The sequence below is a fragment of the Tachysurus fulvidraco genome, chromosome 14 (genome assembly GCF_022655615.1).
Source record: "Tachysurus fulvidraco isolate hzauxx_2018 chromosome 14, HZAU_PFXX_2.0, whole genome shotgun sequence".
Classification (NCBI taxonomy): Eukaryota; Metazoa; Chordata; class Actinopteri; order Siluriformes; family Bagridae; genus Tachysurus; species Tachysurus fulvidraco.
The window spans coordinates 10,811,943-10,837,780 of record NC_062531.1 but is presented as its reverse complement, the minus strand read 5'-3'; the positions used below and the strand labels follow the sequence as shown (position 1 = coordinate 10,837,780).

General features: G+C 38.1%; 1 protein-coding gene across 2 annotated transcripts; it reads right to left on the bottom strand.

Annotated features, from left to right (window-relative positions):
- Nucleotides 1-28: 28 nt before the first annotated feature.
- Nucleotides 29-25,787, bottom strand: col2a1a (collagen, type II, alpha 1a). 2 transcript variants are annotated; one of them, XM_027166761.2, is made up of 54 exons: nt 25,381-25,786; nt 22,721-22,930; nt 20,940-20,956; nt 20,697-20,729; nt 20,356-20,388; nt 19,693-19,746; nt 19,434-19,541; nt 19,202-19,279; nt 18,682-18,726; nt 18,195-18,248; nt 17,991-18,044; nt 17,841-17,894; nt 17,664-17,717; nt 17,490-17,543; nt 16,724-16,768; nt 16,553-16,606; nt 16,292-16,336; nt 16,127-16,180; nt 15,912-16,010; nt 15,440-15,484; nt 15,047-15,145; nt 14,896-14,949; nt 14,684-14,791; nt 14,501-14,554; nt 14,287-14,385; nt 14,080-14,133; nt 13,824-13,922; nt 12,915-12,968; nt 12,771-12,824; nt 12,466-12,519; nt 12,291-12,344; nt 12,132-12,176; nt 11,910-12,008; nt 11,300-11,407; nt 11,148-11,201; nt 10,995-11,048; nt 10,834-10,887; nt 10,681-10,734; nt 9,722-9,829; nt 9,522-9,575; nt 9,281-9,334; nt 8,472-8,633; nt 8,249-8,356; nt 7,819-7,926; nt 5,909-5,962; nt 5,656-5,763; nt 4,995-5,048; nt 4,766-4,873; nt 4,602-4,655; nt 4,385-4,492; nt 2,700-2,988; nt 2,289-2,476; nt 1,512-1,754; nt 29-1,402 (listed from the first exon to the last, which is right to left on the bottom strand). In XM_027166761.2, exons 1-54 carry the CDS (start codon nt 25,472-25,474, stop codon nt 1,256-1,258), a joined length of 4,482 nt encoding a protein of 1,493 aa, XP_027022562.1. In that variant the 5' UTR covers nt 25,475-25,786; the 3' UTR covers nt 29-1,255. The 2 variants fall into 2 exon arrangements, with proteins under 2 accessions (XP_027022562.1, XP_047656329.1); XM_047800373.1 differs by lacking the exon at nt 22,721-22,930 and having other exon boundaries at nt 25,381-25,787.
- Nucleotides 25,788-25,838: the final 51 nt, after the last annotated feature.

Here is a 25,838-nt window from a genome sequence, read left to right as displayed (position 1 = left end):
TTTACATTAATTAAAATCGTAACAAAACCAGAATGAAAAAAAAAAGAAAACAAACAAGAGTGATCATAATAATATTAATTATAACAAAAATATACACACCCTCACACAAATACACACATCCTGCTCGGGACACTCTGTTACTCTCAGAGGAGCCCCTCCATCCTGTTCAATATTCTCGTCTATCTGCAGTGTCAGAGCAGGCTGTATGTGTTGGGTGAGGCTAGTAGAGAGAGGATGTGGCAATTTAGGGAATAATAACGGACAGATTTAAACTAATAGCACCTTCTGAAGATGGATTGGATCAAGCATGAACCCTTGTCTTAGATCCCCCAGAGCTACTTGACGATGACTTCACATCAAGATTATTACTTAGGTTTTTTATTGTGAGGTAGCTTTTAAAAAAGATAATACAAATGAACAAAACCAGAAATATCCAAATTTATTTACTTTTGCTTTTTGGTAAAGGGACAACACTTCCTAAATGGGCAGTCAAGGGGAAAATACTGAAGTATACTATAAAAAAAAGAAAGGAAATCTAAAAACTGCACTTCCCCCAAAAAATTTTTGGTGTGCACAGGTACACACTCTCTCTCACGCAAACACATATAATTGTGAAAATATATAGATCTAGCTGTTGTAGAACAGACTTTTACAACAACTGAACCAGGATTTTACTTTATTATACACAGTAAATATTAACTCCCGCCCTCCCCAGTTTGAACATTTCACAATACCTAACAGAATGTGATGCTTTTACTGAGTCACAATCAGGAAGCAGAGGGAGGGGCTGAGTGGGACTGGGTGTGGTTCACGATGGTCTTAGTGGGAGGGGCTTCTGTTGTATACAGCCAAAATGCATCCAGCTCTAAAACACCACTCCCACCTGCTGAATGTGATGACATCTAGCCATGTTTCTGTACTTTCCATCTCTTTACTCATTTAGTCTTGCTCACTCGTTACTTCCTCATCTCAGCTTCCATTAGAAGGAAGGATGCTTTGAGGGGAAACATGGCTGGATTTCAGAGGGAGAGGCTCATGGGGCAGTGCTGCTTAGTGCTGGTCTCCAGGGCACTAAATGCATGACTTTTGTGTGTTTGAGGCAAAAGTATTCATCAATTTTCAATTTGGTTTCCTTTTCCTTTACTTCCATATTTCTTTATTTGGAGAGTGTATTGTTTCTTCATGGAGCTATTGCTTATCATTTATATCTTTCCATGTCTTATATGGTGTCCCACATTTGTTTTATTTCGTTTTTTTACAAGAAACAGACTGGTCCAATGTCCACTCCAAACTCCTGATTTGCTCCACCGATGTCTAAAGGAGCAATGTCCACGATGGGCAGTCTAGATGTCTTCTGAGTTTTGTACTCAATCACAGTCTTACCCCACTGGCCTGTGTGTTTCTGTAAAACAGAGTAGGCAGGTCAAGTTATTGTGAGTCATAATCAGAAATATATGACAATGAAATCAGATTGTGAGACATATGTTTGTGTATGAGGGTGAGAATCTCACCTTGCAGCCATCCTCCAGCACACTGTATGTGAATCGGCTGTTACCCTCTGCTCTGATTTCAACATCGTTGGAGCCCTGCAGCAGAAGAGCCTTCTTCAGGTTGCCAGTGGCTTCATCCATATAGGCCACGCTGTTCTTGCAATGGTAGGTGATACTCTGAGAGGCCTCGCTAGATAGCAGTCTCAGGAAGTTAATCTGAATGCTGGCCACATTTGGAGTAGGGATCTTCTCACCATAGCTGAACTGTATTAGAGAGAGAGAGAGAGAGAGAGAGAGAGAGAGAGAGAGAGAGAGAGAGAGAGAGAGAGAGAGAGAGAGAGAGAGAGAATGAAAATGCATTGTTTTGATTACTTTTAAAAAGAATAACAATCAGACAAAGATAACATTTAGAAAAAAAAGGCAAAGTGTGTGACTAATGCCACTCTGTCTTTTCAGCACCATGAAACAAAGAAACTTGAGAAATATGAAGAATCATTAGGCTGCAGTTTGGCATTTACACAAAATGCCCATTGTGTCATATAAAATGAATGTGAGTGAACAAAAATGTGTGCACATATTTTATATATATGTGTGTATAATTTAAAAAAATAATCATGAACCTCAGAAGGAAAGATCTAGCTTGACTATCAATATACGTGAAACAGTAGAAAAACAGGAACATTTTGAAAGCCGGTATGTGATTACAATATTAATTGCTTAAGATTATTTCCAATTCGCTGTAAATTTTGGCCTGAAAAGCCATATAAATATTTTAGCTGACTCAAATGTATTACTCACATGGAATCCACCACCCATGTTCTCGCCGAACCACACATGCTTCTGACTCTTGCTCTTGATGCTCCACCAGTTCTTGCGTGGGATATTGCTTGTAGTGGGCTTCACACATGTTTCTCCAGTCTCCATGTTGCAGAAGACCTTGATAGCATCAGCAGTGCAGCCAAGGTTAGGATCCACCCAGTATTCACCTGTGGACACATGTTGAAATTATTATTTTGCTAGTGCAGCAATCATGTCCTCTTATGTATATGCATGAGAATATTTTATTGCTGTTTTGGTGTATCTCAAAATGAATGCTTAATATTATTTTGTGTATTAACCACTATGTCATAACATCATTAGGACTACAATCTCTGCTCTCGCATCCCTCTTCTTATTTTATTCCCAATTTTTGTTCAATCTTATTCTTACCGCTCTTCCAATCAGGGTGGCAGATTTTCAGGTCATGGCAGGATCGAGCAGGGTTCTTGCGAGATCCATCAGGGCTGCGAATATCCTCAATCTGGCTGTTAATGGATTTCAGTGTGGCATCAACCTCCACATCATGCTGTCTCAGATTGTTGGAGGCCTCATCAGCACGCATGTAACGCATTGGATCTGGGCCCTTCTCAGTATGACCCAGCCCAGCAAAGGCAGACATATCAATGCCAGGGCCTGGAGGACCAGGAGGACCAGGGGGTCCAGGGTTACCAGGAGGACCCTAAAGACAGATAATCAAGCATGTTCCGTTTTATATTCAGCAGGTCAGAACAGTTTGCTTTATGAAACCAAAGATGTTTTGCCATTTTTTTTTGGTTGCATATTAAAATAAATAATACTAGTATTAATAATATGACTAATATAAATAACACATATACTACTTTTTTTAATGGAAAACCTGGAATATATTCAGCAAAATTTTGTATGCATTGAATGTGTACACATGTGTATGTTTCTATGCATGGAATGTGATTCATAAAATTATTCGTATATGCAAGGATATGCGTTTAATTCGTAAAAGCTTCTTCTATATTGTGGTATAAACATGGTAAAATAATTATGAGGACATCCTATCCCATTTATTTTCAAGCATAATAATGATTATGGTGTTGCCAACAATATCTATTTGCAACAAGGTGCAAACAGATATGACAAATGAAATGTGAAGGAAAACTATATAAAGGCACATCTAAAGAATGATTGTGATGATGCAGACAAAGGGAAGTGTCACCTTGCTCAATTTGGCACATGCAGCTTTGCACATGGAAGAACCTCTTTGTTAACCAAGATGCATGGCTCATCGGTCAACTTGGCTTTGCTTGTAAATGATCTTTGTCAGCAACTCGTCCCACTTTTTAGCAGGACAATAAGTAAAGTGAAGTGACATACGACTAAGTATGGTGACCCATACTTAGAAATCATTCTCTGCATTTGACCCATACAAAGTGCACACACACAGCAGTGAACACACACCCGGAGCAGTGGCCAGCCATTTATACTGCGGTGCCCGGGGAGCAGTTGGGGGGGTTTGGTGTCTTGCTCAAGGGCACCTCAGTCGTGGCCGCCCCGAGACTCGAACCCACAACCTTAGGATTACGAGTCAGACTCTCTAACCATTAGGCCACGACTTGCCCAATAATATGACACAATATCATCCAGGTGCAACTCCAGTCCTGTCTACTCTAGTTCTACATTTTAACATGAAACTAAAGACAGGTCTGGCATTTCATAACCAAAAATGAGCCAAGTAATAACAAGACTTACATGCATTCATATCATTCAGGCTGCAATGTATTACATTTCTACATAGTGAGGGATTTTCATGTCATTGCAGCTTTTTAAAATGTCCTTGGGGCAAAAGATTTGCTCATCAAATATGGTGACTAAAGCATTTCCATATATAAATAAATGTGGCTGTCTGTGAGTAGAGTAATTTAGCATATATACATATTTGCTCATGTGATAAATTTAACATGCTCTAAAGACCCGAAACTGTTCTACACATACTTTGATAAATTAGACCCCTGGTCTGGAGATAATATAGATGCAGTAGATGATTTCTCTCTGGACAACACCTTTTAAAACAAATTGCTAAGGGTTGCTAAGTTTATACTCACAGCAGTGCCAGATTCTCCAGATCGTCCACGAGGGCCAGGGGGTCCAATGGGTCCAGGGATACCATTCGCACCATCCTTTCCAGCAGGACCAACAGGTCCTGGGGGTCCCTACATAGAAGAAATTAACAGTTTCAAAATTCTAATTTTCCAGCTCTCACAATAATAAAACATTAATAACATGCTCAGAAACATCAGTTGATTAATCAAAGATTCTTACCTTAGGTCCACTAGGTCCGGAAGGTCCAGAAGCACCTTGGTCACCAGGAGAACCCTGTGTGGCAAGTGCAATTGCAAACACTAGTTAGGACACCTTGTCGAAACATCTTTACCAGAATTAAGAGAGAACCACTATAGACAAAAGAACTGAACGGGTGAACTTACAGGAGGTCCAGGAAGACCCTGCAGACCAGTGAATCCTCTGTGTCCCTTCTGTCCTCTTTCTCCAACTTCACCACTTTCTCCCTTATCTCCACGAGGTCCTTGGGGTCCCTGAAGCAGAAAAACATAGAATTACCATGGTAACTCTGCCACTTTAGACCTTACAGATATCGTTTACAATCATGACAATGTTCATGGATACTCTATTTTGTTTCTTAAATTAAATACTTACAGCCATGCCTCTTGCTCCAGCAGTTCCAGGGGCCCCAGCAGGTCCTTGTGGTCCCTATTGAAAGGAATGGAAATGGATTAACACTACTCTTATGATTGAAAGGTATGACATAAAATATTTGTCAAGCATTTCTTAAAAAATTGAAAAAAGGATTTTCATAGGTTGAAGAACCTAGGCAAAATATGGCCAAAGCCTTTAACAAATAATGAGCATTCACATCAAGTGATATGTAGTGTATACATAAAAACAATGAATTAGAACAAGTTTATGACAAGTACAGCTCTTCATGTTTCTTGTTAAATGTATAACATCGTTATTGCAAAGACCTCAAAGGACTTAGAGTAGATTTTTTGCTCTACTGAAGTCAAGTCTATTTTATTTCCTATATAATAATATTACTGCACCTTTGGAAAAAGTTTAAATCTAGAGACTTAAATGGCCATTTAGTTTGTCAGCCTGGGTTTAGAAAATAACCCAAGTTAATATTTAATGTTAGTTATCATCCAGTTAAGAAGGATTGATAATTCCATTTTGTTTCCAGTTTCCTAGAAATGTTTTATCTTATGAAAATGTTGACTGGCTGGTGAGTTCATTTCCTTTTCTGGTATGATGACCACCTAGTAAACACAGGATCTCTTTGTCCTGTGGCTGAATTACTCACATTCTCTCCTCTGTCTCCCTGTTTGCCTACAGGACCAACGGGACCAGGAGAACCAGGAGCACCAGGAGCACCAGGAGCACCAATAGGACCAGTGTTACCACGTTCACCCTGTAGGAGACACAAACTTTCTTTTAACTTGTTGTTTGTGAAAGTTTAAAGGTACACTATAATAGAATTGCGATATATTTCTAGAACCAAGGAAAGCTTGCAAATTTTAAAATAGGCAGGGCATTGTATTTGTTTGTATCTTTACCTTCACACCAGGAGCACCATCTCTGCCAGGAGGACCATCAGACCCAGGATTACCCTTAAGACAAAGAGAAACAAAAAACATTCAGTATTGTCGTATCCAATTGTGGGAGAAGGTCCATTTTGCTATTAGGTTTGCTTTAAAACACATTGTTCATAAATTCAGGTCTGGATAAGTAATCTGACTCAGTGCACTCTCCAGACTTTTACCTTTGATTCAAAACATAACCCAGCATTATTGTGTAAAATTATCCTCTTATTATGATCTTTATTCTAAAGTGGGTTTTTTTTCATACCAAGTCTATAGTCCAAATAGAGCTAAGTTATCATTTGCTTTAAATCAGAAGGTTTTTTTTAACTGTGAGTTGGCTCTTATTTTAACAGGCCTGGTTAAATTACATCAATTTTTGTTCCACAACAAAAGACCAATTTTAAGGCCAGCTCAGTTACTTTGGCAGTAATCAATATTAACAGTCACATGACATCATATTTACGTTGTTCTGCCATTGCCCTGTTCAGCAATCTGCTAGCTGGCATATCATATTACATTGTGCAGCCTAACAAACATTTGATAATACAATTATTTAATAAATTATTTTATTTAGATCAAATAAGCCATTTTAATATAATTTAAGATGATAAGATATAAAAGTGACTAGGCGACAAACTTTATTGTATAATGATGATCTAAATTGGATACAATGTAGTTTACATAAAGTGTCCTACAAGAAAGATTATTGCATGATCAACCACCCTATCAGTGGGAAATCAGTAAAATGCACAGAAAATGTCAGGTGTAAAATCTTGTGCTTTAGGAACACTGGGATTTGCCTTGCACTCAAGTGTTCAGTTAAATTACTTTTCCTGAAGCATTCCCTGTGGATCCTTAAGTATGCAATGTACTTGAGTTCTGCATTATTATTTTCATAAAAGAATTCAAGTAGTCTTGCACTTGTCAATCTGAAATATATATTTATATTTAACTTTAGCCTCTGCATGCTTCTCTCTGTGCATGCTGCTTCTAAGCCCATAATTTTTATGAAAACTTGATCGAATACAGTGTTTTAATTTGATGAAATTTCAAATAATTTGCTCCTCTTGTGTCACTTGGTCAAAGCTGCTCATGAAAATAAATTGTTTCATGTTTAAGTAGCAATTTAACAAAAGATTCTTGTGCTATGTGGGCTTTATCTGATATTTGGCAGCTTCTGTAAGTAATGTCAGTGCTTTATATTGTGTGCATGCAAAAAGAGTCTTGATTACTACAACCAGACCTGACAACAGCTGGAATTTGTTACCGAAACTGACTGAATCTGGAGTCAGCTATGTGGCCATTTACTACAAATTTTTACTACTTTATTATCTAATTTTCTGCAATACCCCTAAGCTAGGTTGTTTAGACAGAGCATACTACAGAGAATACTATGTAGGATAGCTAAAATTTGTAGCCATCTTAAGCATCAATCCAACATAACTGAGCAGACTCTGGTCTGATATGTGGCCTAATGTTTGAAGGAATAATTATATAACTGACCAAACATTAAAAGTGATGATAACACAATTCTAATTAATAACTATATACAGATTATGTTATTTTAATGTTATATATATCAATTCTGTCATATAGAAAAAAATGTGTGATGTTTTTTTTTAGTTATTGGCTATATGCCTGGGTCAAAGCTCCAGTAGAAAACCAATGTCAAAGCAGCAAATATATGATGACCTACATTTGTGATTTAGAGGAAATGTCTTTAAATTAATTTTTTTAGCCAAATTATTGCTTAAGGATTGTCTCTCTTATCTGTCATTCTAATAATGAACATTCTAGTCGATCTATTACCACAGTGGAGACATTACTCTGAGCTGGTTTTGTTTAAATCATGTTCAGTGTTATGTATTTCGATCAATCTTTACCTCACGCCCCAGTTCTCCAGCAGGTCCAGTTATTCCAGGAGGTCCAATAGGGCCAGGGGGGCCTCGTTCACCACCAGAACCAGGAGAACCCTGTTTGCCAGGCTCACCCTAAAGTTAAAAAATAAAACATGTAATATACCAATTCACCATAATTTCAACTGATATTTTTATCTCTGTAGTTATTTAAGATTGGCCATTTAAAGATAAAATGAAAAACAACTGAATCTGCCAATGAAAATGAACGTTAAGAGTATATGATAAACTCTCATTTTTAACAGATTTATGATTTGTTATCTACATGTGATCAATATCATCACTGATCAATGAATTAATAAAGACCAATATAAAATCTGCTCAGGCCAATTAAAAATGCAGTATTTTTGCCTTTCTCTGTGTGTTCTTATAGTAATATCTGGATTTTTATACTCACAGAAGGTCCTGGAAGGCCAGGGAAACCTCTCTCACCACGCTGTCCAGGCAGACCAACAATACCACGCTGACCAGCTAAACCTGAAGGGCCAGGAGGACCAAGAGGGCCCTACAGATCAAGAGAACAACACAAGAGTGTAATTAAGGAGGTATTCTGAAATTTTAGATTTAGGGATGAATGATCTTTCAGTGAAATTTTGGAATGATGTAAGTTGGAGCCTTACATGCTGGCCCTCCGGGCCAGGCTCTCCTTTCTCTCCAGGAGAACCAGGAGCTCCACGCAGTCCAACATCTCCTGGTCTTCCTGGGGGACCAGCATCACCACGCACTCCCTTAGGGCCATCTTTACCAGCAGGGCCAGCAGGGCCAGCAGAACCAGGGTTACCCTAAAAGAGGAAAAGTCAAAGAAATGAAGGAGTTAAAAAAGAAATTATAGTAAGAGGACAAATGATCAATGTTGTATCAAAGACCATGCCCATATATGATTTTTATAAACCCTCAGAGGTTTATACCTATTTGGGTCCATTATAATACCCATTTGACAATCAATAAAAATGTTCTAATATCAAATAGATATGTGGTGTTCTATATCATTTTTAGCATAGAAACTGTTAAGTGGACCTCAAATATAGCATCAAGCAATAGTCACTGCAACAAGTGAGACCAATCCATATGACCAATCCAAATTTTAGTGAGGAACACAAACTAGAAAGTTTTCTGAATTATTTACTAATTTAAAAATATGTATGATCGGTCAAAATGTTTTGACCGAAAGCCGGAGGCCTGGCTTTTTTATGCACCTAAATATACATTAAAATACAAATAGATTTAAAGTGTGATGGTTTATAATCCAAATATAATACAAAATGTAACCTTTAATGGATAAGTTAAGTGTTATGCCATATAATTCCTTAATTATTAAAAAAATAATAAGGCCTGGTCTATAATGGCAGGAGTAGCATCACAGGTCATTGTTGATCAAGCAAGATCTGTGTTTAATTCAAGCAAGATTTGTGTTTGATAAATGACTTACATTAGGACCGGGTGGTCCAACTCTTCCAGCAGCACCTGGGAAACCAGTAGCACCCTGTAATAAGGAACATCAAGTTAACTCTAAGTCTAAAACATACACCGTTAATCCACTAATTCGGATTAATTCTTCTCTGTAACATGATCATTGCAAAAACTAGAAAACAGCTAAATAAACATAACCACTAGATTTTTTTAATACACTGAAGATGTATTGGATTGGAATGATTCAAATAATGACTCACTGGGGCTCCCTGTGCTCCACGAGCTCCTTTAGGTCCAGAGACACCAGTTGGGCCCTGAAATCAAGCAAACATGCATTAACATACTGCATTAAAATACACCCTATTATATTATATTACCAGATTCAGCTGAAAAAATGAACAAGCAATAACTCCACTGGAGTGTTGCATTACGCAATAATGTGTTGCAAAGAATTACTTACAACTGGACCAGGTGCTCCAGAAGGACCTTGAGGTCCAGGGGATCCAGCATCTCCTTTCTGGCCTGACTCTCCCTGCTCTCCTTTAATTCCAGGCTGGCCATCACCTCCCTGATAAGGAACAAGATATTTAAATGTGCTGATTCTTAATTACAGACACATCTTTTATATCAAATGTTTAGTTATTATCACCCCTAATTCAAACATTTTTAAGGCTAAAACGAAATCTGTATTTAGACTACTAATTTGGTGAGGTTGGATGGTTATATTGCAGTGCCTGGTTATTTTGGAAAAGGCTATGGTGATAATTAAACTAGTAACTAGGGTTGCTGGTCATGCTCATCCTAGAAATACTTTTACCGAAGGTGGTGTTGTAAAATGACACAAAAAACAAGATATTTTTAAAAATAAAAATCTGCACTTTTGGGCTTGCAATACCTTTTGTGGTTAAACTTTGAGTAATTCATACTTGGGTCTATCTGAAGCCAGTATAGCTTATATATAGCCTTCAAAATGGCACCAAGAAAATTAACTCTTCCTTACATGCCTATTTAGATTAATAAATAGTCTCCAACCTGTCGACAACTGATCCACAACACTCTTCTAAACAAACCCAAGATGTTTAAGATGTTTGAGCTGTAATTATGGGTTAGTTATAGTTGCATTGGGTATAAATTCCTTTTGTAATTACCTGGGGTGAATCATCTCCAGTGTGTGATAGTCACATTTACATTTCTCATCATTTCTCTTTCATTATGTTATACTGAGCCATGCTCAATTATATAAGACTGACGTTGTGACATACAATGACTAAATTATCACTGCTAATTGGAGGAATTCCATATTCTAATGAAGATGCAATGATTCAGCACCAATATTTATTCATCTGGCTGAAAAAGTGTTTAATTACTGTATGCAGCATTTTGTTACATAAACGTATTGGTTATTGTAGCTCTACTCACAGGGGGTCCAGCAAAACCAGCAGGGCCAGGAGGTCCAACCTCACCACGGTCACCCTTGAGAGAAAAGAAAGAAGTTTACTCAAGAGAAAAAATTAATTTGTGTGTATAGAGACAACAGGTATCCGTGCTTAGTGCAGACAGATCTCATCTTACAGGAGCACCACGAGTTCCAGCAGGTCCACTTGGGCCAATAGCTCCAGTTTCACCCTTTAAAAAAGACATATTATCAATATTAGGTGAGAGTATATACCATTTATATAAAAAAGGAGCATACACAAAGGATTACCAGCTGAGAATAACTCTCGGATTCTTACCTTAGCTCCATTGGGACCAGAAGGACCAGGTGGACCAATAGGGCCTGTCAAACCCTAAAGAGTGATGCAAGAAAAACATTTTTCAAAATATAATTTGAAACTGAACTTGATGCTAAAACTAAATGTATCAATATGTGACAGTTTAGCACTCACTCTTGAACCATCTTTGCCAGGAGCTCCCTCAGGTCCTTTCTCTCCAGTATCACCCTGAAAAAGAAAAGATTGTTCGAGTCAGACAATACAACTTCTCCATTTGATTACAGTGAAGTAGATAATATTTAAAAATTAGGATTATATGTACTTACTCTGTCACCCTTAGGTCCAGAAATACCAGCAGTACCTCTTTCACCAGGCATACCCTGCAGACCAGGAGGACCCATTGCACCAGCAGAACCGGCCGGGCCTATTGCACCCTACAATATAGTAATACAACATGAGAAAAACTAATGATCAGGAACAGAATAGACCAATGGATTGAATAGACCAATGGAATAATTATAATGTAAGGGGGACTTTGAATATGGCTTCATATCAATAAATTTGTCTTGGAATGTAACACAAAAAAGTTCCATCTAAAACTTTATAGGGTTTCATGGCCTGTCCATCTTGGAGAAATCCTAAATAAAGCCTAAAATTTAGGATTTCTCTTCATGGAAAGTGCTAACTAGAACTGTTAATCATCCAAAGACCATAGAGTAAATGCTTTATTGTTAAATCATCTTATTATATATGATATATCACATATAATATTTTTAAGATATATTACATATAATATACTGGTATGTATTATTGATTCGCAGATCAATAATCAGGTACAATACTCTTGAGAGAAATTAATGTATATTATGGTAAAACAGTATCATAGGCAAGATGCTGAGTTGCAGATTAATTATAATATGATATCAGAAATCTCACCTTGGGCCCATCAGTTCCAGGAGTTCCAGGAAGTCCTCTGGGTCCCTGAAGACCCTGTGCTCCAGCACTTCCCCTTTCACCAGGGAAACCACGCTCTCCCTGTCAAAAATGAGAAATGGACAAAGATATAGTGTTATCATTCTAAAAGTTGAATAAGGCACAAATATGGAATTCACTTTACTGATCCACTTTTATTATATGTCTTAAAAGAGCAGAACTCACTCTTGGTCCAACTACACCAGGGACACCACCCTCTCCAGGAACACCCTGTAGAAAGGCAAAAAAGGTCAAATTTGGGGTCATAATACTCAAAATGATTATCGTTATTAAACAAATTGGAGCAATCCAACGAGGATGAGCAGATTTTGGAATCATTCTCACCTGGTCACCTGGTTTGCCACCCTCTCCTGGTGGTCCAGAAGGTCCAGGCAGTCCCTACAAATAAAAGAAAAATATGAATAATTGCAAGACTGTAATCAGAAGCGGCCATATGTATATAAGAATAGTATAAATACAGATGATTATGAGCTTCTCTATAAAAATTTGAATATTTTACCTGGAAGCCAGGAGGGCCAGGCTGTCCTTGTTCACCTCTCTCTCCAGCTGGTCCCTAAAATAACAAATTATAATGCTTATAATACCATATACTTTCTATTAGTAGTACTAATACCCTATTGTTTCCTAGCTATTTAATAAAATACAGCATTATAGCATTATTTGCCCCAATTCCCAGATGATGCATGTTACAGTGAATTCTTTTATTTATTTTATCTACTTTATTAAAGGATCCAGTTTTGTAGTATTTGCTCATTAAAACTTCAGTATCTAAATTCAGCAAACAAAATTTAGAACAGAACTCACAGCAGGGCCAGGAGGACCAGCAGCTCCAGTCTCACCATCTTTACCAGGCAAACCCTTAAAACAGACAAAGACAGGGTCCATTTATTAAGGGATATTCGTTAACAGAACACAATAGCTTACTGTGTTGAAATAAGGATGACTTACTCTGACACCAATACTGCCAATAAGTCCTTTCTCTCCAGGTTTGCCAGGCTCACCCTAAATGAAGAAGATACATTTACATTCCAAGAGACAAGACAAATATTTCTTCACCGCAGCAGATTTCTGAGCAGAGCACACAAAATCATCAATGGCTACTTCCCCTAGTCACAAACTGTTCAACCTCCTCCCATCCAGGAAGAGATACAGGACCATCCGTACAAGAAAGACCAGGTTCAGGGCCAGTTTTTTCCTCACAACCATAATCATACTGAACTCTGCACTACACCACTAGAAACTTGATTTCTCACTAATACATCACTGTCTGTAGCCTCTTTGCTGTTCTGCTCCACCCTGTACATTCTAATACATCATTTTTACTTTATTATAAATATATTTATAACATCTGAAAATTCATTGCTTGCCCTAGTTTACCTCCTTTTATGTATATTTTTCGTACACCCACTGTATATTTCTTGGTTACTTTTGTACATACAATGTATGTGATGTATACATTGGTATAGACATATATAATTATATTTTTTAGACATATTGTGCTGTCTATACAACTAGCACATATTCACATATACCTATGATTATACTACCTGCCATAAGCCTTATTTATTTGTTGTACATACAGTATATTTACATATTTATCTGCACTTCTTCCTTTGAATATTTTTCTATTATTTGCACTTCTGGTAGATGCTAAACTGGATTTTGTTTCTATGTACCTGTACTATGCAATAAATATAAAGTTCTATCTATCTATCTATCTATCTATCTATCTATCTATCTATCTATCTATCTATCTATCTATCTATCTATCTATCTATCTATCTATCTATCTATCTATTTTTGATCTCCAAGTCAAGTCAGAGAGATTGCTGTTTTGAAGGTTTTTGCTTCTCTTACACTGGCTCCCTTGGGTCCTGGGAATCCCATTACACCAGGCTGTCCACGAGTTCCCTGAGGCCCAGGGGGACCAGGACGGCCATCCTCACCAGGAGCACCCTGTTAAAAAAGTAAAAAAATAAACTCTAAACAATATCAAAAGGAAGCTTTGTACAAATTAAAATCTAGGTATAATTTCCCTGCTTGTTATTTAAGCATGAAATTTGACAAGTTCTGTATCAGGAAATGTTGTGCACTATGATGGTGGGATACTCACACTTGGGCCAACTTTTCCTTGGGGTCCAGCATCTCCAGGACGACCAGTGAGACCCTAGAACATGCAAGAAAGGGGGGAAAACAAGAATACAATAATTTAGTGTGCATATCATTGGTGAGGCAAATGACTAAGCAAGGAGAAAGTCAAGATACAATTTCTAGAACCATCTATATTATTTAGGAACTTTCACTTAGCAGAGCTACTTACTCTTGCTCCAGGAAGACCAGGCTCACCAGGACGGCCAGGATCTCCATTACCACCTTTTGGTCCGGTCAATCCAGAAACACCACGATCACCAGGAGCACCCTGTTAAAACACCAGAAAAGTTATCAGTGTCCAAGCATCTGAGAATAAACTGATAAGCAGTGTTATTAATTCTGGTGCCTGCTGATGTGAAAAATGTGTGTGCTATTTCACCCACCTTAGCACCTGCAAGACCATCCTGACCAGGGAAACCACGGTTACCTGGAGCTCCCTATTAAAAAGAAATAGAGGCATTTCACATTATTATTTATGTAGATTTAAATAGATGAATACTTTTTTCTAAGACCATGGTCATATACAAAAACAACAATGGTATATTAAAAAATGTTATTAGACTTACCCTCTCTCCTGGAGGTCCAAGTGGGCCGGCAGAACCAGGCTCTCCTCTCGGTCCTCTCTTACCCTCCTCACCAATTGGGCCTGGGGCACCCTGAGGTCCGACAATGCCCTATGGGAAGACACCAAGATTAAGTCAAATATAACTGCTGTGATCACAAAAAGTAGAATTTGTTGCTGACAGTAGAAATGACAAATATGTTCATTATGGCTTACCCTCTCTCCTTTTGGTCCAGCTTCTCCCTTAAATCCTGGGATACCAGGGTCTCCCTGTTAAAATCCAAAATACAGATTGATCCATTAATTCACAAAACTGATTCAAATAAAAGGACCATAACAAATCCAGACTAACACAATAAAAACTTACACTCTGACCCTTGGGCCCAAGAGGTCCAGTAGCTCCTTGAGGTCCAGGTGGGCCACGAGGTCCTGGGAAACCTGGGGCACCAGCAATACCAGGGGCACCCTGTAAAGAATCATGGCAATTAAGAGTGGAGTGTTAACATGAACAGTCAGCAACATTCTGATATGTCTAAATTGAAATGATCTTGATATAATTGGTTATATTCAGGGTAGCTAGTGTGAAATTTCAATGAAACTCTAAAATCAAATTAATTCTTACAGTGCTGACAGAGTCCAACTCATTATAGTGTATCCTTATTTTGTCAACCTCATTTATGTACACAGTATGAGGATTTACTTCCACTAGATTTATCTAAATAAATTATATAATATAAAATAGTATAGATAAAAAACTCACAGCAGATCCTTTGGCCCCAGGAATACCATCAGTACCAGGGTTACCCTAAAAAAGGCAGAAAAATGATGCTTGGTATTTTTTTTAAAAAAAGTTTTACATTCATATTTCTGATCACTAAATAAATGTAACATACATTTGTCTGTAGCAGAAAACATACAGCAATATGCTTGTGTTAGTTATATTAAAGTGCACATGTAAGATCTAGAAGAGATTATAGCAAACAACACTACATTACTGTTTGTATGATAGATTTCACGTGCTTGTGGTTGATTTCTGTGTTGTCAAACTACTCTAAAACATGAATGGCTTGTGTACAACTTTAATCTAATAAAATATGTAGATCCATTAAACATTTCCTGTACAGTAGAACACTGAATGAACAGGAGCTTCCATGAAGTTAGGGCAAGTAGAAGATTATTTATTTTAGATGTTGTCTAAATACCAGAATCATATATTAAGGCATTTTACATACACCAGCTCCAGCAGGTCCGGGAGAACCTGGAGTGCCAGCCTCTCCACGGGGTCCTTGGGCTCCCTCAGCTCCACGATGACCAGTAGGTCCAGCCTCACCCTATAAAGTAAAGATTAGCACTGAGACTTCCATTTCTAAACTGCCAAACCATTAAACATAAATATTTCTTAAAAACCTAGCTAATTTCATTCAGGACACTGAAAGGTGTGACCTACCTTTGAACCAGGGGATCCTGGGAAACCTGGGGAACCAGAAGGACCAACAGGACCCTGCATACCAAAGTAATCAAAGTTCTCAGAAATAATAAAATGTGAATAAGCAAAGCTTATTACTCAGTTAAAATTAGGTTACAGCTTGTCAGTAAGAAAGGCAGTACTTACAGGAGGACCAGCAGGCCCAGGTAGACCATCATTACCACGTGCACCCTGCAGAGATGAGAGTTAGTGAGGCACAACTAAAAAGCTTTAGCTCAAAATCCATTAAAATGAACAATTTGTAATGAATATTTGTACAACACATTGGGTTTGGTCATTTAACCACTTAGTTGTTATAAGACACCTGTTACATGTGTATTTCTATCAGTCCTTTATGTTATTTACATAGTATGGAACATTCTAAAACTACTGTAACCAGTCACTCACAGCAGCTCCGGAAGGTCCAGGGCGTCCTCTCTCACCAGGAAGTCCACGAGGGCCCTAAGAAAGAAAAACAAGGGCAAGAGGGAAACATTAGTTGTATAGAAAATACAGTGGTGAGTATTAAATACTAGGTCACTAGGACAGGTTTATAACACAATAGCGTAACCAACTCACCATGGGTCCAGGGGCGCCATTCTCACCAGATGCACCTGTCTCACCCTGTGAGAATAAAGTGTAGCAAGTTTAATGTTTAAGATTGTTTTGTTTTATATATCTAACAAAATGACAATATTTGTACATATATGGATATGTGTTAATAAAAGAAATAGAGTGTAAAAATATGTAAATACGTATAGCCTGCAATTTCAGCTAGGAATAAATTAAGGTTATAAGATTATAAGGTTTCTAATAATTTGGAAATATGTGCATTACCTACATTACAGACCTGTGTAAGAACATGTGTAGTATATAAGTGTATTTCTTTTCAAGTCATCTTCAGTAGTGGCTCTTAGTGGGAGGCCTGGGGGCTGTGAGCAGAAGTCACAGCCCCCCTTCATCAATTTTATTATGGTATTATTGGTTTCTTTGAGTAAATGGGCTTACTCTAAGCTTCAAGAACTCTAAGAATAACTAGGCCTATACATTTCGTTAACTTGGGCCTAATGTGTCTTGTCTGTGGACATTTCCAGGATGGGAATGGCTCTAATAAATACACAAAAATTGTTGTACATATATAATCATCAGATAAATCTTTACTGAGTGTGGTTTATGGATTGTAGTTTACAATTAATGGGATATCTGGCTGCAAAAGGTTTGACAAATATGACCTTCAGACCATGTGTCAATACACACATCTAATGTATAAGATAAAACATTTTACTTTGTCCTAGCAAGGATGTGCTTTGTATAGGATAATATGAAGGACATTGTGATTTTTTACCTTAGCTCCAGCAGCTCCAATCTCCCCCTTGGCACCATCAAGACCTGGGTGTCCCTAAAAAATACAAACAGATTCACATAGTCTTCAATATACACAAGGCCCAAAGGTTATCCTTCAGTCAAGACATTCAGACCATGAAACTATTAATTCAGACCATAAGCTTTTATAACATACTCTGTGTCCCTTGATGCCAGGAAGTCCAGGGGTTCCAGGGAATCCACGAGCTCCCTATTTAACAAACACACAAATTTGAGCTAACCATGACAAATCCCACTTTACAGAATAGATACTCCAAAAAAATATGCAAACAATAAGATATATAGGACAAATGCTGGGGAATGTTTTTTTTACCTGAGATCCAGTGGGTCCACGGTCACCAGGCTTACCAGGTTTGCCATTCTCACCCTAGAGGAGAATAAGTGCAAGCATAAAGTTAGACACATACCTTAGAACCAGGAATCAGCATCAGCTGCTAAATGACATCAAAGATAGCTTACTCACATCACTTCCAGGTTTTCCAGGTGATCCTGGTGGGCCTCGAGGTCCCATAGGGCCCTGATGGTATAAACAATAATGTGAATTTATGTAAAACAAAAAAATGGGAAGGAAAGTAAAACACAATGTTGGATGCTTATTTTATTTTTCTCAGTTAAATGTGTGCAATCTGGCATTGAGGGATGGAAGGAGGCCGTTTGTGATACTCACAGATGGTCCAGGTTCGCCAGCTTCTCCCGGGCTGCCTTGGAACCCTTGTGGGCCCTACATTTTAACAGATGAGAGTGTCATTATGTGTTGGCGTACGTAGGAGATGCACACTATGAGTCATATATATCTCATGTACAAGTACTTTATCAATGACTCAGATGACTCAATTTTCAGTTCTCTAAAGGACAGTTTACCCTAGAAATGAGGCTCCTCGACAACCTATTTATTCTCTTTCAAAGTGAGCTTTAATGTTTTATGTAATCATTTAATGTTTAATGTTTAATATCTCAAAATCATCCTGAGTGTTTGCACTATTTAAGATATGTGCCATTATTAAATAAAAATATATCTGTTGCTGTTCAATCATTCAAACCCTGTAACCCAGATATTCTTTTATTAGACATATGATAAAGAAGCAGGCAATATCTACAGCCAGGTTATAAATAAATGTGTAAATTATTGTGGGTTGATGTATCCATATACTTACAGGTGATCCAGAAGGACCAGGAGGACCACGGGGACCCATGGGGCCCTACAAAAAATATGAAGAGCATTTAGAACACAATTTCATAAATACAATGAATATAATGTTGCATGATTTAGAAAAAAATAGCACTTAAAACATGATGTTATTGTCTGATTATTTGGAATTCAAAGCATTAGGGGTCATTACTTCAAAGGTTTATAGTGACAGGTGAATAATGAAAACTACACAAGTAGAGGCTAGATAGGCTGGTCTAATCATGTATCTATATGGTTTGATCACTGTAATCTCTTTCAAATTGTTATTATTTGAAGGTTATGTTTTTTATTGTACAGTGTGGTGTGTATGTACTGTGTTGTGATTAAATTAATTAAAACTGCATTTTTCCTCAAAATCCAGAAGATTCTTTTAGAATCTTTAATCTACCTATTCACACAGCTCGTTGTATTGGTAGCATCTCATTATACAGTGATAACTAATCATATTAAATGTGTTTATGTTTATGTTATGTCTAGTTCCTCACCATTGGGCCTTGCATCACACCCATAGTAGCTCCTCCTGCTTTCTCGTCAAAACCTACAGCCATCTGAGCTGCAAAGTTCTATGCACATACACACACACACACACACACACACACACACACACACACACACACAAACACAACAACAAAAGCTTAAGACTAAATGCAAGAAAACCAATCAATTTCATTACATTAAAAGAGAGGAGAGGAGCAAAAAGAGTACAGAAAAACTCACTCCTCCAAGTCCAGGTGGGTTTGGGCCTGGTGGTCCAGGAGGTCCAGGAGGTCCAGGGTTGCCTGGAGTGCCGGGCTCACCATCTCTTCCTCTTGGGCCTGGAATTCCCTGATGAGAAAAGAAAGAAAGTAAAGAGGTAAGATTAGAGATTGGCAAAACCCCTTTCACATGACAAGAGCCTGCTGAGTATTATGTCTTCTTCACTGCTTTGCCTCTTAGGTCTGGGAGAAAAAAATGTCAAAAATGTAAATTGACTTACCTTCTCACCCTTAGGGCCTCTATCTCCACGTGGTCCCTGCTCTCCAGGTGGTCCCTGAAATAGCAGAGAGGCTAAGGTTAAAGATTTAAAAAAACAACATAATTTACTGTTAAATATCTAAATAAAAGTAAATAAATGATGTGAAAGAAACTAAATGTGTCAAAACTAAGAAGCACAGTGGCATAAATATTGTTTATATATAGTTTACAGTGCCCCCTGGTGGAGATACTTTGACAGCACATTAACACTTTAAGCAACAATTATCACATTAATCCATTCATTCATTATCTACCGCTTATCCGAACTTCTCGGGTCACGGGGAGCCTGTGCCTATCTCAGGCGTCATCGGGCATCAAGGCAGGATACACCCTGGACGGAGTGCCAACCCATCGCAGGGCACACACGCAATCACTCACACACTACGGACAATTTTCCAGAGATGCCAATCAACCTACCATGCATGTCTTTGGACCACGGGAGGAAACCGGAGTACCCGGAGGAAACCCCCGAGGCACGGGGAGAACATGCAAACTCCACACACACAAGGCGGAGGCGAGAATCGAACCCCCAACCCTGGAGGTGTGAGGCGAACGTGCTAACCACTAAGCCACCGTGTCCCCTATCACATTAATAGGTGAGTTAAAATCCTTTGAGATGTCTCACCATTGGGCCAGCCGGTCCTCTTGGTCCTAGAACCTATTAGAACACAAGCAAAAAAAAAAATCATTAAAGCCTATCTTAATGCAATTAAATGCTAATATCATTATTCTTTCGACAGCTGGTATAATACTTAATGGAGTATGTATTATATAGAAGGTAGTGTTTATTCTATAAAAATATTTATACAATATACTGACAATATATTACAATGCTAAAATAAAATAACATTTCTAAACGCAATCTTCATGTCATGGCAAGGAATAGTCCCCTGTCATCAGTGTTCATAAGGTGTTCATTTGACATACACATGTAATATGTACACAGTTTACAATAAATTAACTTACATTTGCAATATCACCAGGTTCTCCTTTTTGTCCCTTTAAAGAATTACAGAGAGCTTTACATTAGATTTTAAATAATGTGACAATTAAAAAAGTCATTTAGTACAACCAGGGCAGTCTGAAGTGTGAAGTTTAGATATAAGTGTGTAAGAATTTATTCATCATGATGTATATTAAATGTTGTATGTTTTATTTCTAACACTTTATCACATGATTTTATGATCAGAAAAAAAAAAATTCCCTCACCTTTGCACCAAAGGTCTCTGCAATGTATGACAGAATGAGAGATTAGGGATGAAAAAAAAACAGTAACGTTAAAAAAATGAACACAACTTTTATGCACATTAAAAACCACAATAATATTAACACCTATCTTAAATGGTTCAGAAAATAACACCTTTAGTGGTTCATTCAAGGGTGAAATTCATAAGCTGAAATGAGTAGAACAGTACAGAGCTCAGAAGAACGCCTCTTAAAAATGGAAGTAAACAGTAATTAGTAAACCCCCATCTCTTAATAACCTCTTCTCATTGACAAAACTATCTAACAGAGGTTGCTAGATGAAAACAAACAGGGGTTTAAAACTGGACAACACCGCTTCCCTGATTCAGTGCACCGCCACCACATCATACTCTGAACCCATCCTGCTTTCTGAGTTAGTGCTTTAAAAGAAGAAAAGAAGCAGCAGCAGTGGTTCAGTTAATATACATGTATAAAAATTAAACATGTCTCGAACCACTCATTCTTTGGCAGTAATAGCAGATAAATAAAGAATGAGTCTTTGCTGGAGCGACTCATTCTTTATTTATTTAAACAAAATGCGTTGTGTTTCACACAAAATGTGTTGATCTTAAGTGTTTCATCAATTACCATATGAAGATTCTAAAGACTTTTCATGCACCACATTATTTAATGTTAAGAAATTTAAAAGCAGTTATCAGTCAGGTTTGCCTCAACATGTGTAGTTGTGCATGAATAGCTTTCTTCTATAAAAACACTTCTCGGGTTTATGTAAATATTGTCATACTTTAGAAATTGAAGGCTTTTCAAAAAGATGTTCCACATTTCTCACGTAGATATTTTGCAAACGAATCACTATTTTAATAGTCTGGTAGAAGTTAATAAAGAACATCTCAATCTACTTCAATGAATCACTTTGTATTGAATTCGGCTGGTCTGCTAATAGATGTAATAGCCTCTGAGTTCAGCTGTTTAATAAAGGAGTTTTCCAGACCCTTTCATATAAACAACCTCAAGAGCAAATGACCAAAGTAAATATCAGCCATAAGGGCTAAGCAAACATTATATATTTACAGTTCAAATGAAAGTTTTTTCACTATTTTCTTAGCACACTCCATGACGGATGAATCCGATTTCCAAATCTATATTTGTAAAGTACAAACATGATTTATTTTGAAATATAACTTCATATAACAGTTCAACAACTGCTGGTATAGTGTGCTAGAGGCAGCACTTATGTCTAATGGGTTTCTGAGTTCAAAATGTACTAAAAATGATTTAAATAAAGTAGAATACAGGAAAACATAAAAAATACATGTGTAATACATGTGGTCTGGCTGTTTCTGGTGTCTAAATTTGTAACCTTACATTTATATATTTAATGGATTTGCAGGCCAAAAAACATAATTGGCAGTTTTGATTTTAAAATAAACCTAAATGCAAACCACCTTCACTTTGAGATTACCGGGAGAGCTAAATATATCACAAAAAACACTATTAATAAGTGTGCACTCAACTAAAAGAATAAAGCTCAAAAACTTTCATTTTCACTCTGTAACTTTTCTTTTTATGTATAAAACATAAAACCTAGAAGTGCTTTTTTTTGCCCTTGGACTGTTAGTTTTGAATTTCAAACTGTCATAAAAATTGTTATCTAATGTTAACCCCTCCCATTGAAGAGACTGGGAGGAGCCTGGTTACATGTGACAATATGAAAACACAAAACAAACAGCAGAGGGTATTGAGAGTGGTGTAGAGAGCAGAGAGAAGTGTGTGAGAAAGCAGACCGCTAGTCTGGTCTTGGTCAGCAGGGCAGATGGGGCAGCACTCTCCAGGTGGAATGATGGGATTGTTGCAATCCCTCAGCTCCTCGCAGATGACCTCATCACACAGAACTGCCCCCGAGTCACAAACACAGACCCGACAAGCTTCAGGCTTCCACACTGCACGGTCCTCGAAATGCTGGCCATCTTGGATGCAGCCGCCTAAGTCCTCCTCTGCAGCCACCACCAGAGGGCCAACACAGAGGAGATGTGTGGGAATAAGACACAGGAGAAAACAAACACATGCCCTCATACAAACTACAATAAGTTGTATTAATTCTTTGTGTCCTGTGTCCCTTGAAATTAAATATCATCTGATCACAATGCTTGTGAATCCTCATTTTAATGTTACAGCCATTCAACAGTCACTGAACTTTAGATACCTGAAACTTATATCCCATGACTAGGAACAGTCAGATAATATAAAGTTACTGTAAGACTAAATGTATACGAAATGTGTATTTATATACCCTTCTGTATGTATGTAAATATACAGTACACTGTAGGTACTGTAAATATGGCCTTTTGTTAACTGATTCTGAGTGAAACCAAATCCTGCATCCACCAGACCTGGCATGAATAGGCCTTTCTCACACTCACACACACAGAGCAGCATTGACAGACTGGTGCCTTAAGCAAACACATCATATTCACAATCTCCATCTGGATCTAATGGTCTCGCCACTGTAGTGCAAACACACCTCAATGGGTTGGACAGGGCATGCCTCAAACAAATGCACACACATATAGGTACACATGGGCATTTGTGCATGACCTATTTGTGTCATAGTGGTGTTTAAAACTCCCACAGAAACATAAAAGTGAATGGCCCAGTGTAGTTACCTAAACCACAAAATCAACATTGACTCTTTAAAATTCCTGTGTGCTCCTATATTTTCTGTATAGCTTAAAAGAGTTCACCTCGATTTTCCTGCAATTATCATTCTTGCCTGATTGGCCAAAGGGGACAGTAAGTAACTGAAAACAAGATCAGGCAGAGGAAAACTCTCATCAGTTCTGCTGATCAGTCCTTATCCCTGAAAGGAAAAGGACAATAGATGCACACATAACAGTTTATATTCTATACCTTCAAACTGCTTATCCCATTCCAGTTGGTTTTCATGACCCTTTGAACCTGCCAGACTGAATCCTTTTATGGTCTCCATCTGAACTTTTCCCTTGTCCTAGTCTCAATCCTACACTGGTGGCAGTCTGATGTTGTCCATGGTGGCTTTGGTCCCCTTGGACAACATTCCACTAGCCACCTTTTGTCAGACCCATCAATCTCACACCCTGTGAACTATGCCCTAACACTGAACAAATAAACCAAACCCCTTTGAACATTTGCTGATGGAGCACCATTTGGGCCATACTGGGATGAACTGCTGGTCTTATTCTGTCTTTCACATGCTCATACACACACAGGTGTGCATCCTTGCATGCTGAGTTAGCAACAACTGAGAAAATACTTGGCTTTATTTTAGACATGAGGTGCTGTGCAGTATCTTAATTCTAACTTGTGTTAATCATCATCTGAATATAGATTCCCCCAACAATTATAACAGCATAACAGCATAAAATTAATACATTTTCTGCTCTTACTTAGTTATTTGCTATGTGAGGAATCCTGTAGTTATAATAACAATATTCAACCAATGAATGTTTTACCTACACTCATAAAAAAAGCATTTCATAATTTCTCTAGGAACCTTTGTGAAACTTTTTTGTTGAACTTTTAGGCAAACTGATCCCCCTAGATGAACACAATTCAGAATCCTTTACGTTACTATAACCTTTCTTCTAAGAAATGTTATTCTGTGAAGAAGAGCACTATTCTACAATTCTACAAACAGCACTGCACAACAATAGTAACATAATGTTGACAAATGGCACAATAGTCTCTCCAGGTCCTAATAAAAAAATACAGTTCACCTTACCATGCATACCAAAAACAAACCTTTTAATATTTAAAGTCACACTATTATATAACTATTTGGCTATGGCTGCTGTCTGTGGTATTCGTCTGGAAAAACTTTCATTGACTTGCTGCATACTAGGCTGTTCAGCTTCAGGCAAGGTAAGGTGAGAATTTCTTTAAGGTAGAAATACAGCTGTGCGTAATTCTCAAATAACCCCATACTCCGTGTATTAGTGCACCACATAGGGTATGCAATACTGGCTTCAAACCCTATATAGTGCACTATATATCCAATAGAGGGCTGTTTGCTATTTAGGAATTTACGTGAAGGCTGCTGTGCTTTGTCGAGATCTCGCGATACCCACGAGCCTGAATCCCACTCAAGGTTTTCAATTACAAAGCGCACGGCGGGCAGGCGAGAATTTGCATCTCTAGACTGTGGAATTTGTATATTATATTTTCTTTTTACCGCATAAACAGCTGCAACTACGTCTCAGATCTGTTAAATCTGTTCTAATTGCACAGACAAATACACGAATCCAAAATCCACGTGAGGAAAAAAGAGCGAGTTAAATAGCTTTGAACCTGCACAAACTTGCCCCCTCTTATCGCCACGGTAACACCAAAGGCATTTACTACCAGGGGAGAAATGTTTAGGATTTCAATGAAAAAACACACACACACACACACAAATGTTCCAACTTACGGTCATCCTCCTGTTGACATCTGACAACGGCTTGCAATATAAATTGGGTCGCTACAAGTAGCAGGACAGTCCGTGAGTCCACAAATCTAAGCATGGCTAAAAGTTAGACATGCAGTTCCTCAAGGTGAAAGTTTTCGCCGAGACCGGCGAAGCTGCAGCTGCAGTGTATCGCAGGGAGTGTGTTGGCTTTTGATGTGTTGTGTGTTTTGGGGGATCCGACGCCAGGCCCCTGCGCGCAGACAGCACCCACCGCGTCAGCACGAGCTCCGTGGTTTTATGTCCACCGGTGCAGTTATGAATCTTAGTATACTCCAAAAATTGGGGCCAGCCCCGACCCCCCACGGCCCTGAAACACGAGCCTGATCGACCGCCCCAAAACACACCCCATCCCAAAAAAATATCCGGCCACCTCTGTCCCAGCACATTTTCACCGTGAGCCATCCTCCCTCCCTCTTTCC

Bases quoted from the DNA above. Each gene is read 5' to 3' on its own strand.
- col2a1a (XM_027166761.2), bottom strand. From the start codon at position 25,474: ATGCTTAGATTTGTGGACTCACGGACTGTCCTGCTACTTGTAGCGACC. The intron at 11,049-11,147 runs GTGAGTGCTAAA...ATCACTCTTTAG, and splicing joins CTGGCAAAGATGGTTCAAGA to GGTTTGACAGGCCCTATTGG. The intron at 8,357-8,471 runs GTAAGGCTCCAA...CTTGATCTGTAG, and splicing joins CTGGCCCGGAGGGCCAGCAT to GGCCCTCTTGGTCCTCCTGG.